This window comes from Oculina patagonica, chromosome 13 (assembly GCF_052425735.1).
Source record: "Oculina patagonica isolate OP01 chromosome 13, crgOcupat, whole genome shotgun sequence".
Lineage (NCBI taxonomy): Eukaryota > Metazoa > Cnidaria > Anthozoa > Scleractinia > Oculinidae > Oculina > Oculina patagonica.
Genome location: NC_135770.1, coordinates 9,394,378 through 9,417,954, shown reverse-complemented (window position 1 = coordinate 9,417,954; position 23,577 = coordinate 9,394,378). Strand labels below are relative to the sequence as shown.

The following is a 23,577-nucleotide window of genomic DNA, read 5'->3' as shown; positions in this document are numbered from 1 at the left end:
CTATGCACTCCAGTTAGCCTGTTTATGGTTAGCTTTCAATAATTGTAATGGGTTTTGCTTTGTCAAAAAAAATCCAACTCGAAATCCTAACTCGAAAATCCAACTCGAAATCCTAACTCGAAAATCCAACTCGAAAATCCAACTCGAAATCCAACTCGAAATCCTTACTCGAAATCCAACTCGAAAATCCAACTCGTAATACTAACTCAAAAATCCAACTCGAAAATCCAACTCGAAAATCCAACTTGTAATCCTAACTCAAAAATCCAACTCGAAAATCCAACTCAAAAATCCAACTCGAAATCCTAACTCGAAATCCTAACTCGGGAGTTAGTTTGTCTCTCTTCAGTGACATTCAAAACAACTACAATGTATTAGTAGACAATTTAAATAATTAATATTTCACTAAAAGTATGTTTTCATGAAATGCCTAGATCTTGTACCAGAAAATATCTATACCCTATCCTCACTGTGGAAGGTTAAATGGTTTGAATGTCACCTCCCCTCACAAACTCCTCACAAATTCCAATGTGTGGTTATGGCAGAAATCCATGGCCAGCTCATCCTCAGTGTATGAACCAGTGAAACAAGGCATCAAAGAGCCTCAAAACAACATGGAGCAGGAAAACAATAGCTTCAAAACAGACATTTTTCACAGGTTCTTATACCAAGGAAAACCCAAATATTCAGATCCATCCCATGTAAGGTCAATGGAAGTTCCAAAAGGGCTAGCGGGAGGGGGAGGGGGAGGGGGGTTGATTAAAGGCCAAACCTTTTAATTACCGGTAAGAGGGGGTGTTAGGGTTTGCAGTGATGCTTTGAGTTTATTAAAATATTTAGTTGACTTTGCAGTCATCAGTAAAAAAAATAGTCTGTGCTGATCCATCTCTGTTAAATATCTAATGGATCCTTTTGCATCCAGTGGTTTGGCTTCAGTTAAACAAGCTCAAGTTAAGTGTTTTGTTTTATAAATTATTGATATTGATGACAATTAATCAATTTTAATTTCATCTGTGGCATTTGACTTTTTTCAGGGTTAACATGAGTTGCAGAGTTTGCAGTGCCACAGACACAAAAACAGACAAGGACAAGGACATAAATAGAAAACAGGAAAGATTAAATCCAGCTCGATGTTTGGGTGTCGTCATGATGCTATTTTTAAGAGACTAGTAAATTACATGTAAATTAAAATCAAGAAAAGCTGCAAATAAGCAAAATTTAGATTTTAAATGTTAACCTATTTACAGTGTACTTCAGAAAACGACTTCTTGATTGACCTGTCACTTTCACATCTTGTTAGATGTAACAAGGGATCAATGAAGTGATCTTTTCAAAAATATGCAGCGAAAACAGTAACAGCAGAAATGGTGGTAGTTTAAAATTGCTATTTTCAATGTTTTGACTGGTGAGAAACCACATGTGACCAAGCTAAAATCTGTTTGGCCAGTTAACATGACCTGCAAGTGTCCAAATGTTTTGAGCCCTCAACTACACAGGACTTACATATAGTTGTCTAATTATATGATAAGATCTTTGGTTGACTTTGGGGGAGGTAGTGGAGTTACAAAGCAATGTAATTATTTGAATTTGGATTAGTTATGCTGAAACTGGTGGTACTGTAATTCTAAAGTATAGGTGAGTTTAAAACCGTTATTGCAAGCAATATGCATTACCAATTTCATTCTTATGTATTGTATGCTGTGTACAATTTATAATAACAGCTATATTTTTAAAATAAGTGAAATATTCTATTTAGCCAGATAAAATTTGCAGTATCCATAAGGTACCATGTAGCAACCAAATTGTGACTCACTTGCTTACTTTGTGAACTCCATGACAAATGGGCAACATGACTCCATAAAGATGTGGACAATAATAAAAACAAATTTTTAAAAGAGTAGTCAAAGTATTGATGTTATATTTTTTCTTGCATAGTTTTATACACATGCAAGCAGACATGATTCTATTTTTTTTCTGGGTAATCAAATAACAAAACTGAGTTTGAGACTCACAAACAATATTCTAGCTTCCCAGAATTTTTGCTTTTTTTCTGTAAGTGAAGTGAAACCCCTTAAGAGGAAGGGGAGTCAAAAGACATGTAAAAGTGAACAAGGTGCTATCTTCTTCTTTTCTTTTTTTTTTTTTTTTTTGGGGGGGGGGGTTGGGGATGGGGTGACCCTGTTCGGTGGAATGACAGAATGTCACTTCTTTGTTTCCGGAGTTAGGTTCACCCCTGTTTGCTCGCAGTTAGCTTTATTCATCTGGTTTGCTTGCGGTTAGCTTTCACTCTAGTTTGCTTGTGGTTAGCTTTCACTCCGGTTTGCTTGGAGTTAGCTTGGTTTGGGCAACATGCTGTAAACCATTAGCTATAACCTCTGCCATTTCCATTCAAAATTAAGGACGGTGCCTACTAATAACAAAGTATTTTTGCCCGGCCGATGACTATGCAAGAAATGTAGATGTTACCAAGGGCTACTGAAATTCAAAAAGGAAATTGGGGATAGCCACGCAAATTTTCGAGATAATTAGGTTTGAAATCTGGAAAAAAGTGCTGACGTGGCATTTTAAAATAAAGTAAAACTAAATACAATTTCCTTGCAAATTCCATTTGAAATTGGTTTTTCATGAACAAAATCAACATTAAATATAACAATCTTTACAATAACTAACAAATAATGTCTTCGGAACTGCGTGATTCACGTTTTTATTAACAAAATAATTGCGTTTGAGCCATTTTTGACTCTACCAGCTCTCACTTGCACGGCCAGAAAATCGGCTTAAATTTTTTTTTCACTTAATGAAGAATTAAACATGTGCTCTATAGACTTACCACTTACATTTTATAAAATAAAAATTAGGGGTCACCACGCGTTTTTAAAAGTTATACCAGTTGTTTTCAGGTTCTATGAAATCGCTTTTGGGGTCTGTTACATTTTTCCTATCCCCTCCCTAGCGAGTTGAATATTTGCATCTCGCGCGTGCACTACGCCATTTGTCACGGTTAGCAGTTTGCGGGTAACGTTTTAGCGCTTAGCGATTTGTTTTTAACTGTTAATGTGAGCCATTTTCAGTGGTTATCGGTCAATGGTTACTGATATGTTGCTTTTCCGCTGTTCCTGGCTTAGGATATGTGTATAAACTGGATTTCGTCGCAGAGAAAACTTTCTTGATTTTTAGTCGCGCGCTTGCTCGCGAAGTTGAATTCGTCATTTTGAGCGAGCAAATTAATTAAAAGCGCGCGCGCCCAGTGTGATCGATGCATTGCGTGATGCGCAGAACAAGTGCGCAGTAGCAATAGGAGGCATCGTCCTTAAAATATAGGCAAATAGTGAAAATGAAAATGAATAAATGAGTGAATGAAAAAAATTAAAATCAGCCTTATTATAAATGTAGATGTTTGTTATTTCCTTTATACTCTAAATGTAAAGTGATTTTTTCTTTCTTTTAAAGCTGGTAAAGCAACAACAAAAATGCCTAATTTGCCATGTGATATGCCTATCTACCCCGACATGCAGCCCTACTCCTCCCTCCTTTTTTTCTACATGAAGGTAACATAATTGCCCGTTTTGCAACATAATTTCCCATCCAGACTTCTTTATGATAATGCTTTCGGTGGAATTATAACATTTTGATTGATTTTGTTTGTTCTCTTATTTGGTGTTGCTGTACACGGTACCCGGAGGGGGGGATGGTACTCCCATATAAGAGCTATACGGGTATGTGCCGCTCAACAGGGTATGCTTTTTGTCTCTCTGACTCTGAAACAGGGTATACAAATCACCCTTTTGACTCTGGAACAGGGTTGATTGTTTTCCCAGAATCCTGATTAAACACTATCAAGTACATTGTATATAGCTATGAAACTCCACTCCTTTCATCGCTTTATCTCCAAGCCACAGACGAAGTCAAGTGAGAGCTTTGTGATGTACGGTAGTGTTTTTATATCTATCTTCATATATTTCCATTGTGGATATTGCTGGAACAGGGTACCTACTTTGCAGTGTTTGTCTGGAACAGGGTCGCAAATTGAACCTTTTGTCTCTGGAACAGGTCCAGAGTCTCAGCAACTCAACGGCACACCCACATAGTAAATTTTAGGGAGTACCCCCCCCCCCCCCCTCACCCCGGACACGGTAAAAAAGAAATAAGGAAAAATATTAATTATTATTTATTAAAAAAATAACACAAATATAAAATTCTTAGCCTTAAAGTTTTACAATGGCCAGAATTCAGAGTTCAATAAAGTGCAAAATAATTAACTGGGGAGCTCCGCTTTTAGGCTTGCCTAAATTTATATATTAGAGTCCGGATACTGTTTCCACGATACAACAAAATGTCTGGACAGCCTGATCTGCAGTGAATTTTAGCTTGATTTGCCAAATGCTCAATATTGTTGGCCGACAAAATGCTTTACACGATACACGATAAATATAAAACGATTTCTATCTTTATCGAAGCTACAATAGCTCTCCACTCCCCACCCGGGACGAGAGATATTTTTTTCGCCGGGTCGAAAAGATCACCTGAGCCCCGAGTACAAAGGTTGCGAGCTCTGATTGGCTTACACGATCAGATGTTGTCTATTTCATTTGCATTTCGTCGAAGTGTGGTTCAGTTCAGTGCACATTGTGTAAGGTTGATAGGTTGCTGTAATTTACTGGAGATTGTTGGTCTAAAAATATTTTTCAACGTTTGACAACTTACACGCTCTATATATCAAGGTAAGTGGCCAAAAAATATCTATCTTTAATTTTTCCCGATGCGTGATTCCAAGGCAGCGCCTTTCGAAAGCTGCCTTCATTCAACCAAAACAGAATATTTATAAGCTTAGGGTTGTACACGATTGCACAAGAAGAATATGCCAAGATCAAAGAATTTAATAAAATAGTTCTTGGAGAATGGCTATAACGCACGTTGTCAGTTTTTTCTCAATGTATCTCAGGTAAAAGTTTTGCGACATTTCTTAAAGTTTCGCGGCAAAAGGGATCGGAAGTAAGGTTAAACTGAAGTTTTAAAACTCGAAATGTCGTTACACGTGTTTAAGGAAGATTGGAGCCTTGTGAAAGTGTATTCTTCTCTGATAAAGATGTGTTAATTTAAAATCATCGAAAGCAGTTCTTCGGTTAGGTAAGAATTCAAAATATAGAAAGATTGAAAGCTTTATAAATGTTCAACTTTGGAAAAACTTTGTTAGGATACGTGGATCTATTTCACATAATCACTGGCCTGTGACTGCTGTGCACTATCCTTTATTCAAAGAAATTATCCACAGTCGTAAAAAATACTCTACTTAGAGACCTTTTGTCGGTTAAATAGAAAAGGGACGCTGTTTAAGATCAATAATTGCTACTTAAGAAAACCATTTTGTACAAAAGTTTTGGATAAATATTCACTTTCAATTTTTGTACACATCTGGGGGGCGCTGTCATCGCGTTTATTGCATAGTAATGAGGTCTAGCACAATGAAATGGAAATAAAATTGCTTGCAATATTACGGTATGCAGATCGGCCATGTTTGCGTGCATTATTTGAACACAACTTCAAACGTCACCCAGGTCACGAAAAACTTTGCATTGCCTTTGTAGAATGTTCAAAATGGACATTATATATACTTGGTGCTACAAAACAGTAGTCAGTCGTTGATAAACACTGTGGGTTGTGGCCTGGTACGGTTGACTGATCACACGAATTTTAGGAGTTTCAAATTTCTCTGAATTTTTCTAACTTCATTATAAACTTCAAATTGAGACAATTTGTGCACAATGTTATATCAAATTTTGATTTGCAAGCTAGGTTAAATTTATATTTTATTAATAATGCTAGACTCGTATGCTGAAATTGTTCTTTGCACAGAATACTTTATTCTTCCAATATGTTTTGAGATGGTTTAAGAATCTAAAACAAAGTGAAATATCAATATGTGCACATTAGACCATATCATGGTTTTCAACGCCATCTTGACCTACTGTAGGTATAGGCAATGTGGTCAGAAATTACACTGTTTGTATGGGAATCCAACAGCAAATAATTAATGTTTCAAAAATTGAATTCTTAAGACAACTTTTGTATTGTAAAGTTTGGATACTAGGCAAAAGTTTTTATTCAGCAAGTTTGAAGGACGAACTGTCGCTAAAGGGCTAGAAATTGTTCAGTTACGTTTTAAATTTTCCATACAGTCGATCCATAATTTTTTCATACAAACACGTGAATTTGTAGAAAAAATATAGACAAAATGTATGGCCAATTTAAAAGGTAACTGAAGGCGTAACTGAAAATACAATCCATTTCTTATTATGATCTTAACTTTACATGATTCATAAGTTGTTCAGAATATTTGCCATTGGATTCCCATATAAACGCTATAAATTCTAACAGCATTCATTGCCTACCAGTCAAGATATTGGCATCGTATAGTAACACTGAAAGACAGAACTATCATGTGACATATGCTCTGCCTTTCTTAGCAGGTCCAAACAGTGAATTACAAGGTTGCAGAATGACAACATTCAAAGTTCAAAGTCCAAATGTCTGTTATACCACAGACTACATAGAGAGCAAGTATGCATATGAAACAACCAAAGTTGACTGTAACGCAAAGGGTTCCTTCACTGTGCGACCTGTTGAGACGCAGTACACATTTCGGACTGAGAGGAGAGTTCCAAAGGTTGGATGCATGTTGGTTGGTTGGGGTGGAAATAATGGATCTACCATAACGGCAGCCGTGCTAGCAAACAAGTTGGGTTTATCGTGGGACACAAAACTTGGTGTCAAGGTACCTTCTTTGTTCAATGTTGTTAAATATTAAATGCTTCAGCTGAGTTATTCTAAAATCAAAACAGAAGACTCAGAAAAGGGTTTGTTGTTGTACAATGTAAATCGAGGATGAAGCTTAAGGGGGAGGGGGAGGTTTCTTTCCCTTCCACCACTTACAAGCCCTCCTGGATTAATAAAGGTCTGTGACCATCTGCTATCAAAACAAATGCAGCTTTTAGTCCCCTTGAGATAAAGACCCTCCTCCACGTAGCTTTTCTCTATGTTCTCAAACTTACTAATTTCATCAAAGAACACTGTGCCGGTCAATGTTTACTTTAGGCCTGAGTACTGACAAAAAAAGATAATGCGATTTTCAGTGCCTTTTGAAAAACAGCTCTCTTCTAGGTACCAAGCTTTTCTCTGTTAAGTTCCTTCCTCTCAGAAAATCATGCTTCAATACCCGATTCCCTCTATAGCGCGCGCCTGCAGGGAATCACGGTAGTTGTATTCATCAAGCCATGCGCGAGACTTAGCAACAATACACGTTGCTGAGTCTCGCGCATGGTTTGATGAATACAACTACCGTGATTCCCTGCAGGCGCGCGCTATAGAGGGAATCGGGTATTGCAAAAATAGCCAATAAATACATTTGAAGATAGAGTGCAGATCAAAGTGTTTTATCAGAGCAGTTCTCTTACAATGTATTGCTCATTAGAGTCTTTCAGTAGTTTATCAACAAATCACTACCACACAGTTTAAAATGGCTCATCAGCCCCCCCCCCACCATGATTAAAAACTTGTTCCCTAGCTATATATAAGGCCAGCACCAAGACCCTTCCAAAGTACAGTTGTCTTATTTACTTGCAACAATAAGAGAAATGATTGTCTTAAAGCAATTTGACCCTCATGTAGTTGCAGTCTCTCCTTTTTCCAAGGTGAAAATGTCTTTTTTGGATCTTCTCCTTGCATTTCCTTTATCACCATCATTGGCCACAATTAAGTATATGAGAGCTAATCATTCGTACAAACTTTATATCAAACCTGCCAGATTCAATTGTTACAAACATTCTTTTTTATTAGAATAGTTAAGCCAGGGATGTAGTTAAGAAAACACTAATTAAGGTGGCTCGTACCGGTTTTTCTTGCATGGGAAGTCTGGTGACTAGCGCGCGCGTCACGCTTCATGTCCACGAGTCACGCGCAAGATTTGAAAAGGAAAACAAACATGGCGGCCGAGTGCGAGGTTGCTTTTCTTCATTTTAAGAAAAAATTCCGCGTTCAACTGAAGTTTTTTCAACAAGAACATTTTAAGTCAACTTAATGTTCGACAGTCAAAATGTTTTCGGATCTCACTGCTCGAGTTACAAAAGCAAATTCGCATGTGCTATGATCGATCTTGTCGAAGATCGTGACTCAATTCCACTTTTTTCGTTTCAGCTTATTTGAGTTCGCTTTCAAACACATGATGATTCAGACAAAGAAATACTAAAAAGTAAGACCTAAGAGGCACAACTGGCGCCAACTGAAACTGGCTAAATCCCATGAAATCCTGAGCCGAAAAGTTTCGCAGACAAAGCGAGAGGAAGTCCACGCGTGTTGCGCGCGTATGTGCCTGCAAAGATCAGCGGTAGTCAGAACTGAGCATGAGTAAATACCAAACTTTTAAAATCGAAATTTTAAAGTGCGCGGAAACGCGCGTGGGAATTATTGAGTTCGCGAAGGCTTTAGCAAGAAAACTAACCCGATGACCCCTATTTTTTATTGCCCTAATATTTTCCTTTTATGTAAAGGAAACGCCAGAAAAAATCTAAAAAAATTCTACGAAAGGAATTTTTAATTACTTACAAATTGCTCTTTTTTGCATTTGCAAAAAATCCGCTTCGTAGAATTTTTTAAAAATAATTATACAGTTTCTTTTTCATATGCTTAAAGTTATCACGAGAAAAAAAATGGGGGTCATCGAGTTAGTTTTCAAGATATAAGCACTGGAAGCTGAAAAAGGGTCCAAAAAATCATTGCCTATCGTTGCCATGGTAACCACTGATGACGTAATTATTGGTATTTTGGATCAACAACACAATGGGTAATTTAATTATACAAAAATTTTGTTACGATCTTTAATTATTTTTTTGGCCATTTTCTTCCAAACGTCGCACAGTCAAAAACCTGAAAACTGGTACGAGCCACCTTAAGCCGGCTCATCAACAAGCCCTGCTAGCATTTCTGGCCTTGGCAGCTCTAAAAGTTTACCTCAGTCTTTGTTTTCAGCTGCAGTGCTCGACACTAATGCTAGTACACTAGCCCAAGACTAGTAAAATTTCATGCTTGGCTAGTAAAAGTACTCTCCTACTAGCCCATAGACTAGTACGATTCGTGGAAAAATAAATCAACTACAACTCTATAACCTGGGAAGTTTTTCTCCCAGAAACCTTCATCAGGATCTAGTTACCATAGCTTGAGTAATTTAAACCAGAGAGCTTGCGACCCACATCGCATACGGATTTATATCGTACGATCAACTCGCAAACCTGACGCCATCTTGGAAAAGACCCTCTGTCCTCGCTTCCATGACACCCAAAAGGGACCTGGGAGAGAGCCACCAGAGGACCACACACAGCATGAAGAGAAAAAGAAGTGTGATCCACGGTCAAGAAATTCTCAACCGAGTTGGATGATAGCATCGTTGCTGCGTCTCAGTGAAGGAAAGATGTACTTGTGTGGACTCAAACAAATATAGTGTACTTGTGGGCTAGTGATTATTTGTACCTACTAGCCAATTGCCTAGTATCCAAAAAAGTTAGTGTCGAGCACTGAGCTGGTTAAATTAGCCGGCAGCCGGCCCTTAGCGACATCGCTGTTAAGCTATGGAACAATTTACCTAGAGACGTTGTGGAAGCTGATAGCCTCCAGCTTTTTAAATCAAAGCTTAAATTATATCTAAATTTTTAATTAAGGATATTTTATGTATTTTTTTGTATTTTTTTAGGGAGTTTTATATAGGGTTAACCTCGCAACTTCCTTTTCTTGATGCCTTTTTTTCTTTTGTTTTTGTTTTTACTTGTAACTTTGCATCTTGAATAAAGAATGTATGTTATGTTATGTTATGTTAAAAGCATGCTAGAGAACAAGAGTCTAACAAGCTGGCAAAAATGTTATATCAAAAAATGAATTTTTTGTTCTCGAGGAAAAAAAATTGATGTGAGATAGGTAGCCTGCTAAAGTTGTAGTTCTTATTATAATAACTTCTAATGGATGCTTTGTTCTTTTATCCTGACACAGAAAGCAAATTATGTTGGCTCAATGACCCAGTCCTCCACAGTATGCTTGGGCACAGGGCCTGATGGAGATGTGTACATACCCTTCAAAGATCTCTTACCAATGGTTCATCCTAATGATATAGTTTTTGATGGTAAGTGATAAACGGGGGGGGGGGGGGGGGCCTGGAGGGGTAAAATGGGAACTGATAAAGACTTTATTTATTTAAAATGAGGGTAACACTAAATAGCAAAGCTAACAAACCTGTGGCCCTCCCTAAAAATTACACTAGAATATTATAAAAACACTATGTACATTGAAAATTGAATACGAATATGCATAATAGTAAACGATATATGAAGCAAGATTTGGGGAAATTTTCATTGGGAATATGGGTCACTGGGACTGAGATTTGGTTACTGGGAATGCGAATCACAGACAGAAAAACAATAGAACTATAGCTGGGACTGGAATTTTAAAAATTTGGGAAAACAATAGGCTGGGAAATGGGGTTTGGGCAAAATTTGGGGTGGGAAAATGGGATTTATACCCCCCCCCCTTTCCTCTTGAGGACCCTCATAAAAGAGAAGACAGGAGTGCCCTAAGAGTGTTCACACTAATTTACACTGGATTAATCACTGGTGCTAACATGTGTTAGTACAGCGAGTATTGACTTTGTGCATGTGGCGGGGTTGAAAATATTGTCTGGGAGCAAACATAGAACTTTGACATCTCCAACTGCACTTTAATATTATTGGCCAGTTCAAATGAAACCCATTCGAAAGTTGTCAAAACGATGTCAAAAAGTTGCAAAAATTGATCAAGGCAAGGCAAGGGTAGACATGCAGCACTCTGTAATAGCCTCAGGGGTTCATTAATTTCATAAAAACCTGGGAATACATACAGTCTGTAGACAATGTAGTCAGCAAGCCTTAACTGATAGCTATATAGTAGGCTTCATAACTCTTCACGTGTTAAATTCAAACTGCATTTTGCTTACCAGGATGGGATATCTCGTCCCTCAATTTGGCCGATGCCACAGAGAGAGCACAGGTTTTGGATTACGGATTACAGCGACAACTCAGACCTCACCTTGAAAAACTAACACCACGCCCATCTATCTACTGCCCAGATTTTATTGCGGCAAATCAGGTCGATCGCGCTGACAATGTATTGTCTGGGACCAAGCAGGAGATGATGGAACAAATAAGAATGGATATTCGTGATTTTAAGGCGAAGAACAATCTTGACAAGGTTTGTTTACTTAGGAAACCCAACATAACGCTAGTGGTAACCAGAGCTGCGCTGTCATTACGTTTTTAAGAAGTCATTACATTGAAATTATCACTTGTAGCGTTTCGCTTTATATGCAAGTGTAACGTAGCACCAATGATTGGTGTTATGTTACAGTTTCACCCAAAACACTGAACTCGGCCATAACAGGTGTTACGGGTTACAGTCCTAACGACAGCCTTGTGTAACCCTAAGATAGACTTAAAGGGCAACTCTCGGGAAATTTACCCCAATTTTTTATTTTTTCTATAAGTTGTTTATAGCAATAGGAATCTTTAGCAGGTAATTTTTTAAAGATATCGGCCAAAATGAATTTACTACGAATTTTCTTTTACGCCAATTTGGCGGCCATTTTGAAAACGTTCGGATTTTGGTACGTCACGTGATGCTACGTCACAGGTGTGGAAGGCAGATTTGCTTTTGCTTCCGATAAGAGGAAAACACGCCAAGCTTCTCTTCATAAATGAGAATCACAAGGAGAGAAAGACCCTATGCTGTTCAATGATGTCCAAGATAAAAAAGGTAGTGCTTCAGTGCTTCAATATGAAAGGAAATAAACTGAAATAGACTTAATCTTGTATTTGTGAAACGAAACAAATCCGTCAGATCGATCGGCCTTCTGAGGTCAGGAAATGTTCATAGATTTATACTCAATGCATCCTCCCCTGCACCATATCATGATAAAGATTCCTTTCGTCTGGAGTAGATAATAAATTGAAAAGGGTTTGCGAGTGCTGACTCCCGTAATTTGTCAAGAATCTTTGCATTTGTAAGCAGGAATAGCGTCTTTGGTCGTCTATATGGGGCTATATATGAGCGAAATCCACGCGTTCGGAAAAAGACAAATATATTTCGGTTCTAATGTTAAGAAATTTGCAGCCACCCCAAGATTTCTCCTGCTGTTAATTGGCAAAAATTAATAGAAAGCAATTATCCCCAGCAAATGAAGTCTTTTAAAAGTTACAGCCTTCGAAAGGCGTGTATAATTGCGTGCAGGTCAGTATTGCGCAATACGAAGCCATACAAATTCACTACCCCGCGCGCTAGCAGAGGCGCTCTCGCAGGGTATAAAATCATGCGGAGAAATGGGCAATTTAAAGCAAATATAAAACAATATCCGAAGTAATTAAACAGAAGAAGATTGTGTTGCATGTAGTACTTATTCTGTGATTGCTTTTGAGAAGCTATTGTTGTAAATAAAAGCAACTTGTGGTGTAGTACAAAAGCATGTCACGCTTTCCCTTCTCTCTCCCTAGCCTGACCATGAAACAGTTTCGTGTGTGCAAATGTTAGTTTACGACATAACTTTAGAACAACATGCCAAGGCTGTAAGACACGTACAGTGTAGAGCAGTTACAGCAAAACGATCATCTCAAATGCAAACCATGAATAAAAACGCACGCAAGCAAACGCGAATATTCTTAGAAGAGAAACAGCGCGGTCGTAAAGAGCCAGGCAAACCACAATTTTCGTGGGGGCATTTTTCACAAAAAGATACGAAATTGCAAAATATAAACATGACAACTCAATTACACCGTAAAGTGTAAATATCACGCACTGTAGGGTCGTGTAATAGTCCCGGGCGGGAGTGATAGTCAGTTTACAAAATCATTCTACACAAGCACGTCATGAATAACCTTGAACAAAGTTCCCTCGAGGCGAGTTGTTTCAACTACACAAAGCGAAACTCCCTTCTTCCAACAAAAGAAATGAGTTGATACAGTTGATAGCGATTGAGCAGTCCACCATCCCTAAGAGACCCAGAAGAGTTTTGTCCACATTAAAGTTCTGCAAACCCGAGTATGTCAGGTATGTTAACCCATTATAACAAACATGAACAAAAATGTTTGACGACCGAATGTAAACAGCAAAATGTAACAAACAGTTTGGTCGTATAATGTTTAATTAAGCTTCTCGAGTACATGTAAATATCATAAGGCTTTTCAGGTTTGACTTAGTACACAATTCAGTGGCCGAGGTAATAGAGAAAGATTAGAAACTGTGCATTTAGGACTTCAATTCACTCACCATTCCTCGCTGTCGAAATCACAGCGGCGGTGAGAAGGTTCGATATTTTCCTCTCTTTCTCGTGTCTCGCTGTTTTTCTCTGGAGGCTCAAAACGCTAGGGTTGAAATACCATAGAAAATTCTAAATCATCCCCTGACATATCCCCTCCTATAGCTCTCTGAAAATCAGTGAAATCGCTAGCAGAAGTTGAGCTCTCACTGCTAGAATTTGAGGCAGCCATGTTCGTGACTTGTTGTGGTTCCACACCTGTGACGTATCACATCAGGTGACCACAATCGAAGCGTTCATGGCGAGATGTCACAAAAGCGGCAAAATTCGAAGTTTCACGTTAAAATTAACCGGTAAAAAAGGTTCTGAAGTCAAATTTTTTGCTTTCTGTATGATTTTGGGAACATTCGGAAGCTTTTAATGAAATATAGTTTTCTAGCCGAGAGTTGCCCTTTAAGCTTCCCTTCAATAAATTGTGGGGGAGCAGTAATACTCCCATGCAGTCACTTCATGCTATGGAAACTGGCATAAGCTCTTGTCAGCAGTTTCAATAACATCAATAATTATTTATGTCTGGCCCAAGTGCATCTTATTTTCAAGTATTTTTAGTGAATAATGTTCTTAAAATAATGGCTGGATTATGTTATCTTTTTCAACTATTTTCAACATTCCTTCCTGGTCTTCATACATTTCCTTCACTACCAGTTTGAAGAATTTCTTTGTCGATCTGTTTCAGGTTATTATTCTATGGACGGCAAATACTGAGAGGTTTTGTGATGTGAGTGAAGGTCTTAATGACACAGCTGAAAACCTGTTGATGTCTATTGCAAGAAATGAAGAGGAAGTGTCTCCATCATCAATCTTTGCTGTTGCCAGCATCTTAGAGAAGGTAAAAATAATGTCAAATGTCAAAACATCTATTGTAAGTGCCTCAATCTCAACTGTTCTTTTCTTGTGAGGGCAACTCTTTCAAATGAAAGTTCTCTCTTTTGTTTTACACATAAGTATTTCAGCTACATTCAGATGTTTAACTGTCCCTTATAAGTGCCATATGGGAGTCATGGTAGGCCCAATGGTTAGTGCACTGGACTCTTGATCGGGTGGTCTGGGTTCATTAGGCCTAGCTTGGGCACTGCGCTATGTTCTTGGGCGAGACACTGTATTTATTGGCTAATAGTGCCTCTCTCCACCCATAGATGGGTACCGGCGAATTTACTGCTGTGGGTAACCCTGTGATGCACTAGCATCCTATCCAGGGGGGAGTAGAAATACTCCTAGCCACTTATAACCTGCGATCAGGCGTTTTTTTTCCTTGCAAAGATGAGAGAGGGAAAAAGAACGCCTGATACATTTATTTAACCGGCCGCCAACCGCCCCCAAATTTAAATAAACTAAGGTGTCGTCGAACTGTCAAACTACTCTTTGTAAATGGCGCCAAATTCAGGACTCGGATTTCCACCAGGCGTGAAAAACGTCTGCAGAATAATAATACATGTACAGCCTGTATTAAAACTTTTTCGCCGTGCTAAAATAAAAATGCTTTCAGTAGCAGGGAGAAATGGCACTCGCGGATGCATATTTATCAGCGATAGATGCCGTTTCTTACAGCTCACAAAAAAGGAATTTACAGATGAGCTGTTTCACGGCGCGGATAGCATCGTGTAGCTTTTATAAAGTAAACACTGTAAACATTCCAACACCTCTGGAATATTGTCTGGTGAATTTGTTTTTCCGAAACTCATTCGATGAATTGCCAAAACACCGTCACGAAAACAAATTACGCATTGTCAAACACTCTATCTGTTCAGCATTCAGAGAATTACACTTGAAATTTGTCAGGGCTTCAGCTGACGTAGAAGAAAAAAAACGCCTCGTCTAAGCCATTAGCACCAGCTTTTGACCGGAAGTCTCGTTGAAATACTACAGCCAATCAGTCCACACCGCTTCATTTAGTATTGTTTCTCGACCAATCAGAAGAAAAACCAGAATCCGTTTTTTTTACATACGATTCGACAAGTAAATGTATCATGCCCTCCTTCCCCGGAGTGGTAAGTAGGGAGGGAGGGCATGATCTCAGGTTAAGCCACTTAATGCTACAGAAACCTAGATAAGCTCTGGTCCTGTTGGGCCACTTGGCTCCCCAGACAGCAGGCTTTTTTTTAATAATTAAGTGCCATGTCTCCAGTACATCATTGTCAGTGGTAGTACAATTTTTTATCTGAAATTCACTGGATGTAAACTGTAATTTTCTGTCTTAAACTGTAATTTATCACTGACAATATCAGGTCATACAAAACTAAAATATTAAATCTTTTATTGCAGTGTTCATACATAAATGGTTCACCACAGAACACCAATGTCCCAGGAGTTATTGATCTTGCTCAGCAGCATGGAACTTTCATCGGTGGTGATGACTTCAAATCTGGACAGACAAAAATGAAATCTGTACTCGTCGACTTCTTAGTTAGTGCTGGTCTGAAGGTGTGTTAATAATTTCAATCTACAGTCTGTGGTGTTTCCATGTCATTTAATTCACAATTTATATAATGTGACATGTTTTAGAACAATAGTGTACATAGCAGGGCTCCCTTATAAACATTACTTGTCTTGTTAAATTCTACAGGTCAGGGCTCAAAATAACGGCCGGTCAAAGGACAATGTCCGGCCAAGATGGCAATGTGTCCGGACAAACGTTCGGTTTGCCGGACATTTTGACCGGTCATGCACCAGACCAGAAAAATTTGTTATAATACCAGTTTATAATGTTAATTCTAATAACTTTTTGAACATGTGGCAATATTAAGTTTTTGCTTAATATACAACGTTCAAACCACAGATAACTCCAAAGTAAATTCCTTATCTGAAATACTTGAAGTATAAATGTCATTTCTACTTAGAAACATGATGCATTTTTTTCGCTAGTTTTTGATCCGTGTAGTTTTGTTCAAGTCAGTTTTATACTTCAGTATTACGCGAAACGTCGAAGAAAAGAACATGCACGGTCGGAAAAGTGTTCAAAGCTTTGTAACTTTCTACTTTTTAGCTTTATAAGGCGTCTGATTAGAGCGCGAAAGATGGAAAACAACGTGAGAGTTGTTTGAATTCTGCCTCAGTTAATTGAATGGCGCTATCGCAACCAAAAAAATGCAGGCAATACAGTGAAGAGATGGCAGGTCCTTTTCCACCACACCAACAAAGACGATTCAACGAAGAGCAAAAGCGACTTCTATTTCAATATTTTGACCGGTCAGAAACGACATGTGACCAAGCTAAAATCGGTTTGGCCGGTCAACATGACCGGCAACTATCCAAAAATTATTTTGAGCCCTGACAGGTCCTAAAGTGTAGCAGTTGCTATTGTTTTGGCGACTCAGGGCATCGCTTCTGTTGTTTGTTCTATTGTTCTCATGAAGGGTAGCGAGCCATTCATGTGAGCCCCTGCGAGAGACGATGCACCTCAACCCAACTCGTAGTTTCATTGCTTACACCGGAATTATTGACAGATAGTTTGTTTTAATTGCAGCCTGTTTCCATTGTCAGCTACAACCATCTTGGGAACAATGATGGTAAAAACTTGTCAGCACCTAAACAGTTTAGATCAAAAGAGGTAAGCTTTGTTATCTTGTAGTATGTCACCTTGTAACTCTCTTTATTGACTCACTGTTATGTACTTTTACCATATGGTTGCTGGTGAGCCTAAAATAATCCCAAAAGTTCATCATTTGTTAGAAAAGTATCATAATTTATTTTGGTTTCCTAGTTAACATAAAACGAATTTTGTTCATCAAAAAAAATGACTTTAAAATGATATCGTGATAAAGCCACGGTAGTTGAAAGGTTGACTCGCATAAAGGGACTAAGGCATATCAGTTTTTTTTTTTATGTACATGCAGTGCGTCATGTATGTTGAAACAGAATGTAACTTGTAATCCCATCCTGTGTCAGATTTCCAAGAGCAATGTAGTTGACGACATGGTGGAATCAAACAGCATTCTCTACGAAAAAGGCGAGAAACCTGACCACTGTGTGGTTATCAAGTATGTTCCTTATGTCGGAGACAGCAAGCGTGCCATGGATGAGTACACGTCAGAGATATTTATGCATGGACTTAACACCATTGTTTTACATAACACTTGTGAGGTATGTGTATAAATGTGGTTTGTTTAAAGTCGAGTTTAGAAATCTTTTGGCTTGTTTCCAGAGCAGGAAAAAGAATTCAAATAAAATGAAGTGAATTTATTTAACGACCCTTGAATTTTGTTCAAGCTGTAACAAGTTCTTGATTTTTTCAGTCAAGTCTGTATTGGCCAGCACGAATTTACGTTTCAGGAATTTTTTATTCTACTTATTATGCTGAAACAAGAATATGAAAAAAAGCATGAAAATTGAAATTGCTGTCAGTAATAAGAAAATACATAATATATAATCCCTGGTTGTGCAGTTTTCAGATCTTAGTTGGACAAAAGGAAGAACTTTGGAGCCATCATTTTGCACAAATTGTCAAAATCAAAAACTTTTATTTTCCGCACATTAGTTAACCCACTGGCTGCTCGAGACCATGTAACCTGCGATCAGCCGTTATTTTTCTCGCGGCGGAGGGGTCATTTTTCCGTTGACCCCTCCGCCGCGAAAAAAGAAAGCCTGATCGCAGGTTAGAGACCATGGGACTTCTTGCACCACTTGTGACATTATCACTTCATTTATGGCAAAAGTTGTTTTTGCAAATCACTTGAATACAGTCAACTCTAGCTTAACGGACATCTCTATAAGACGGACACCTGGTGTTGGTCCCATATCATCCAGGGCTGCCTTTTTTCAGTTATTTTACTGTAACTAAACTCCCTATAAGATGGACACCTCTCTAAAATGGACAGTTGGAACCGGTCCTGAAAAAAAAAGTCTTATGAAGCATTCTAGTTCCATCCGTTATTAGATTAAGAAATAACGTCCGGAAGTTAGCGTCAAGATTCGGTGTTGAATAGCCCTGTTTTGAAAAAAAAAAAGTAGGAGTCAATGGGTAAAACCGTTTAAGGTGAGGTTATTCTTCTTCAATTTATTGTATGGATTTGAGGATTTCACTGATAACTGACCTGTCCACAGGACTCCTTGTTGGCTGCACCAATCATCCTGGACCTGGTTATCCTGTGCGAGGTCTGTGAGCGGATCAAGTTTAAAGTTGGAGATGATCACGAATTTCAGTCGTTCCATCCAGTTCTCTCTCTTCTCAGCTACCTTCTCAAGGCACCACTTGTTCCTCAAGACACACCAGTGGTTAACGCTCTTTTCAAGCAAAGAAGCTGTATTGAAAATATTTTTAGGTAAGTTGATTTGACAAGTGGCATGTTAAAATGATCCAGAATCTTATAGTCCCGGACTTGTAGTTCTGTTGAAAGTCCACACACATTATGCCACCCAGTTGTAACTACCCCCTCCCCCCCCCCCCCCCCCCCCCCTCCACACACACACACTCACAAAAGCAAGAAGCAAAAAGAAAAGGCTCCCAAGTCTTTACGGTAATCAGGATCTGTGGATACTTCCTTCCCCTTCCCTTCGTTTGCAACTTAGAATTATTACAGTAGAACCTCTCTTAACAGACGCCTTTATATAAATATGGACACCTTTCTATTACTGACAGTTGACGTGGTCCGAAAGTAACAAAAATTGATATCAACTCTATCTCTAGCCTGCGTAGCAGGCGTCTGTGTATTTTTTCCTCGCGTGGCCCTCTCGCACCTTTCGCGTTTCTCCCATACTTGCGCTAGAAACTAACGGCGCCTGCTACGCAGGCTACTCTATCTCTAATTCGTACGTGACTATAACACGGACAGTCTTTCCTGTCACCTTGGTGGCGGGTGTAACACAGGACAACTTGCAACAACGATTTTTTTTTTTGCGAAACAGTGTTGCGCGAAAAATCGAACATGGTTTACGCAATGCCTTCCCAGAATTCTGTTCAACATGGCCTGGACGCGCGTCGCTCGGATATGCGACATGTTGCGAGTCGACATTGCGCTGAAAATCGTCTCGTGTAACATGCATGTTGCCAAGTACATTTTGTACGATGTTGCGCGAAACGTTGACTCGTTTAACATGCCACGAAAAGTTGACGCGGTGTTGCGCGAAAATTCGTGTTTGAAGGTCGACTGTAATATTCTGAATGTGATTGCAGGGCATGTGTCGGTTTGAAGCCGCAAAACCACATGATGTTGGAACACAAGCATTCAAGAGAAGTTCACCAACCCCTGATGCAGAATGGGCATGCGGACATTTTTTCGCACCTGGAGAACGGAGTGAAAAAGAATGGCTACATTAATGGAGAAACAAAGGACTTAAAACACGCTTACATGAATGGAGATTCAAATTGCTTTACGCAAGTAAAGGAAATAATCTAGAATAATAATTAAGACTTGTAAGTAATCCGCCTGAGTAATATTAATAGCTGCCTCGTTTCCAGGTGCCGTTAAGGCAAAGCGCCAACTCGTCCCAGTCATGTTCTTGTCGTAAGACGCAAGGAACGGCGGGAAAACAAGTGACGCGGGGCTTGATGGGATCGCGCCCACGATGTTACGCACACTGCGCAGACAACGGCGCGGCACCTGGGAATGAAGCAGTAATTATGGTTTAAATTTACAATGAGTGGTCTTGCCTGTGTAGAGATAATAAAATTGAATTTTCGTGTGACGTACGAATTTTGAATACGTCCCAAGAAAATTTTACCGCCGTGAAAAATTATTCTCACGTCTTCCGAATGGAGTATTCTTTTTCTTCTATTGTGCCGACGGCATTTTTAATTTTGTAAGTGTGTGACATTTAAACTGGTAAACATAAAGGGTGGTGCCGTCGAAAAGAGCCAAAAGAAATTGCATTCCCTTTCCTTGCTATCCACCCTCAATAAACTCTCGTAGAACAAGGGCAAGAAATGACGGGAAAATTACGGTTTTACCTTAGAATTTTCCGTGTGTCCACAAGTTTATTTTATTGCCTAAAATTGTTTGTTATTAATATAACAGAATAGCAATCAGCAAATTTAATTAAAAAATGTTAAAATTATTTGTAATAAAACGAAAAAACAAACAAATGAACGAAATCAAAACGATATTTTTCTTTAATTTAGGAAAGTGTTTTTTGTTGTACGTGCGACTTCAAAAAAAAGATTATTGGTTGTTTCAAATGTTTTTTTTTTATATTATTATTTGGTGGTAATGGTTTAAGGGCTATAGCTTTGACGTGTAAAAAAGCAAGCTACTTGAGTAGTGGGATGTATTATCTTATACCAGTTTGGTATGTTTAAACGAAAGTTTACCTTAATTAAAAGGGGCTTAATTAATGTTGCATTTTGACGACATAAAATTTTTTGTCACTAAATATTTATGTTGGAAAAATGTTTTAAACTGTTGTAAATAATATACTCTGTACAGTAAGGCTTTAGCGAAATATATTCGATTGCCAGCGCTCTATAGCAGCAAAGATCTCCACAATACCTAGGACATTACTTGAAATATATTAATTGTACTCTCAATATTGAGATTGAAAATAATTTCTTTGTTTCATTCCCCTTAGACTTGAAGCCAAGATAGAATATGATATTTGAATTTGGCCTTTTTACTTTCTTAGGCTGTGTGCATGCGCAGACGTCCTCGACGACGGCGGGCACGTGTCATTCTCAACCCCAGAGCTCTTGCACGTGTCGTTTGCACGTGTCTGACGGCATCAGTCACGTGCTTAAGACAAGAGTTCTGGGGTCGAGAATGGGTACGGGTCATCTTTTACCAAGGTTTTTCATATGACTTTTGAGACCGGAATAAAGGTTAGGTATAAAATTTACAAATTGTACGCAAATATTTAAGGTGGTTTAAATAATCATATTTTTCCTTAGCCTGTTGATAGAATGCAAAGCTGTGTCAAACGCTGTATTTTGTTATATGGCCTGGAACGATAGTCATACGAAAAACCTTCCCACTGAATTGCTTTAAAATTAAACCTAGCACCATCACGGTTTTGACTTACAACTAATACCTACGAGTAAGAAAACATGACAATATTGATGATTAAAAAATCTCTAATATAACGTTGTTTGTCTTCTTTTCTTTGCTGTTCAAAACAAAAGAAAAAGATACTAACTTTCGCGCGTTGCTCTCGAAAAAGCGAACACGGAAGTTCAAACTTTAAACAACAGGTTGCGTTTTTTTGCTGCCATCATTTTTCTTTTGGAATTAAAAACTCTTACTAGCTGAAGGGATGAGCTTAAGACAGTCAAGTCACCCAAGTCTCTAAAGTAAGCTTCCCCCGCCCCCTCCAATAAAAGTTCCCTCCTACAACTCGCACAAATGCAAGCCCATGCGGAGCTACAATCTTCGACATAAATGGTTGGGACACTTGCTGTTTTTCCCCTCGTGTAGCACGTCAAAATATCTAGTAATTCCCCCTCTCCCACTTTCCAATGTTGAAAAACAATGCCTCCCATCATAGTTGCTGTCTATTTTGCAACATTGTGAAGGGGGATCTCTATTTCATGGCATTCGTGGCGAGTTGTCACGTTATTTTTGTCCCAAGTACGTTTGTCTGGGATTGTATTTGGGATTTCGCGTTGCGTGACATCCGAAATAACGACTCTAAAGGATACTAACAATGCTACGCAGACGTTCTTTTAGCTCGTCACACGCTCTTTCCTGTCGGAGAGGAAAGATTGTGTGACGAAGTCAAGAGAACGCAGTCTTCGTTGGAGGCTAGCCCTTGAGATTCTGGGTGTCACTTTCGACTGCATGTGCCAGAAACTTACAGAGTGTTATTCCACCCACCCCCAGCTAAATAGTGAGAACGCAAATTTGTGCCGTAAAGTAAGTCATTTGTAATGGTTTCAATTTGAAGGTAACTTATGTCGCAGTATAATTGCAAGGAAAATTGCACGATAAATTGCCTGACCCTGGCCGACAGCGTAGCCAGATTCCAAATACGTGACAGTCAATAAAGAGTTTGCGTGACGTGAGTCACGCAATAAATAGGCAACCAATTAGCACAAAAACAAAAGCATTCTGCTATAAAAGCTTTTCATTGTCTTTCGTGCAGCTATATATATTGTTACTTGAATGCGGAATATTCCCGGAATAATTGATCAACTTAACATTCAGCATGGCGGGGAAAAGTTATTTCAACGCTGACGTTCCAGAAATAGTTGTAAAAAGTTTGTTCCAGAAATATGACACAGACGGCAGTGGACGCCTCGCGAAAAAAGAAGTTCTAATCTTGCTCAAAGATGACTTGGGAATGAAAGACGATCAAGCACAAGCCTGCTACATGCTCGTGGACAAAGATGGCGGTGGCGATTTGTCCTTCGACGAGTTCATCGGATGGCTTCGCAGCGAGCAGGGCTTCAAGAATATAGACAACAGCTCTAGATACTACTACATCCAAAAAGCCATCGCAGAATTCAAGAAATATGACAAAGACGGCAACGGCACGATCGATAAAGATGAGTTTAAGAGCTTGATGACATCGCTGGGCAACAAAGACGAGTCGACGTTCGACAGCGCGTTGAGATCTTTGGATACAAGCGGCGATGGCAAGATTTCTTTCCCGGAATTTTTGGCCTGGTTGAATTGGTTACCAGCGAATTAAAACTGTGTGCGGAGAATTTTCTTATCGGGCTAACAGAATTTGCAGGCCGTATGGAATTTAATTAATTAATGGACATAAAATATTGACTGAACATGTCAACGTTCAAACCACATATATGTCAAAGAAAAACAGTTTTATCTGCAGTTTTATAAAGCAACCACACGTAAGCAAAGGCATGCAAAATAAAATTATAATTATCCACAATAATTGTGTTTGTTGTAATTTTGAAGTCGTCAGTCAGGGATCCATATCTGCAGGGCTGCAGAGCCCTAAACGCAATACTATCATTGCTAAAAATTTGATAAAACCGTAACTCTAAGAAAGAGGACGAGCAAAAAACTGAAATTGGAAATTGAAAGAAATATTGCTAATGCTATGGTTTCGCCTACAGATCGATGTTTTTAAACTTTTTTAAAAAATAGTTCGCACACACAAGAATCGTTTGACTAGTGCAGGGGCTCCTCTTTATTTAAAAAGCCATTTTGATGGGTTTGTCTTTGATCGGGTCAGGTGGGCCTATATATTTTTAGGGGTGTATTGTCTGAAGTCATTTTGCCCTTCAAAAATTGTCAGGCTCTTATTTTGGAAGAGACTTTGGTTCTTAAATATTTTAGCTGCCAACTCATCGTGGCGGGGTGGGACGG

At 38.8% G+C, this 23,577-nt stretch overlaps 2 protein-coding genes across 3 annotated transcripts; both read left to right on the top strand.

Annotated features, from left to right (window-relative positions):
• Positions 1-4,606: 4,606 nt before the first annotated feature.
• LOC144636704 (inositol-3-phosphate synthase-like) lies at positions 4,607-21,386 on the top strand. Of its 2 annotated transcripts, none has more exons than XM_078495895.1 (10): positions 4,607-4,721; positions 6,465-6,772; positions 10,033-10,162; positions 11,012-11,262; positions 14,055-14,207; positions 15,641-15,799; positions 16,842-16,925; positions 17,264-17,458; positions 18,419-18,636; positions 19,488-21,386. In XM_078495895.1, exons 2-10 carry the CDS (start codon positions 6,497-6,499, stop codon positions 19,708-19,710), a joined length of 1,689 nt encoding a protein of 562 aa, XP_078352021.1. In that variant the 5' UTR covers positions 4,607-4,721; positions 6,465-6,496; the 3' UTR covers positions 19,711-21,386. The 2 variants fall into 2 exon arrangements, with proteins under 2 accessions (XP_078352021.1, XP_078352022.1); XM_078495896.1 differs by having other exon boundaries at positions 4,610-4,721; positions 6,468-6,772.
• Positions 21,387-22,402: 1,016 nt separating this feature from the next.
• Positions 22,403-23,156, top strand: LOC144636729 (neo-calmodulin-like). Its single transcript, XM_078495929.1, has one exon. The coding sequence runs from the start codon at positions 22,448-22,450 to the stop codon at positions 22,931-22,933; it is 486 nt and encodes a 161-aa protein (XP_078352055.1). The 5' UTR covers positions 22,403-22,447; the 3' UTR covers positions 22,934-23,156.
• The last annotated feature ends 421 nt before the right edge of the window (positions 23,157-23,577 follow it).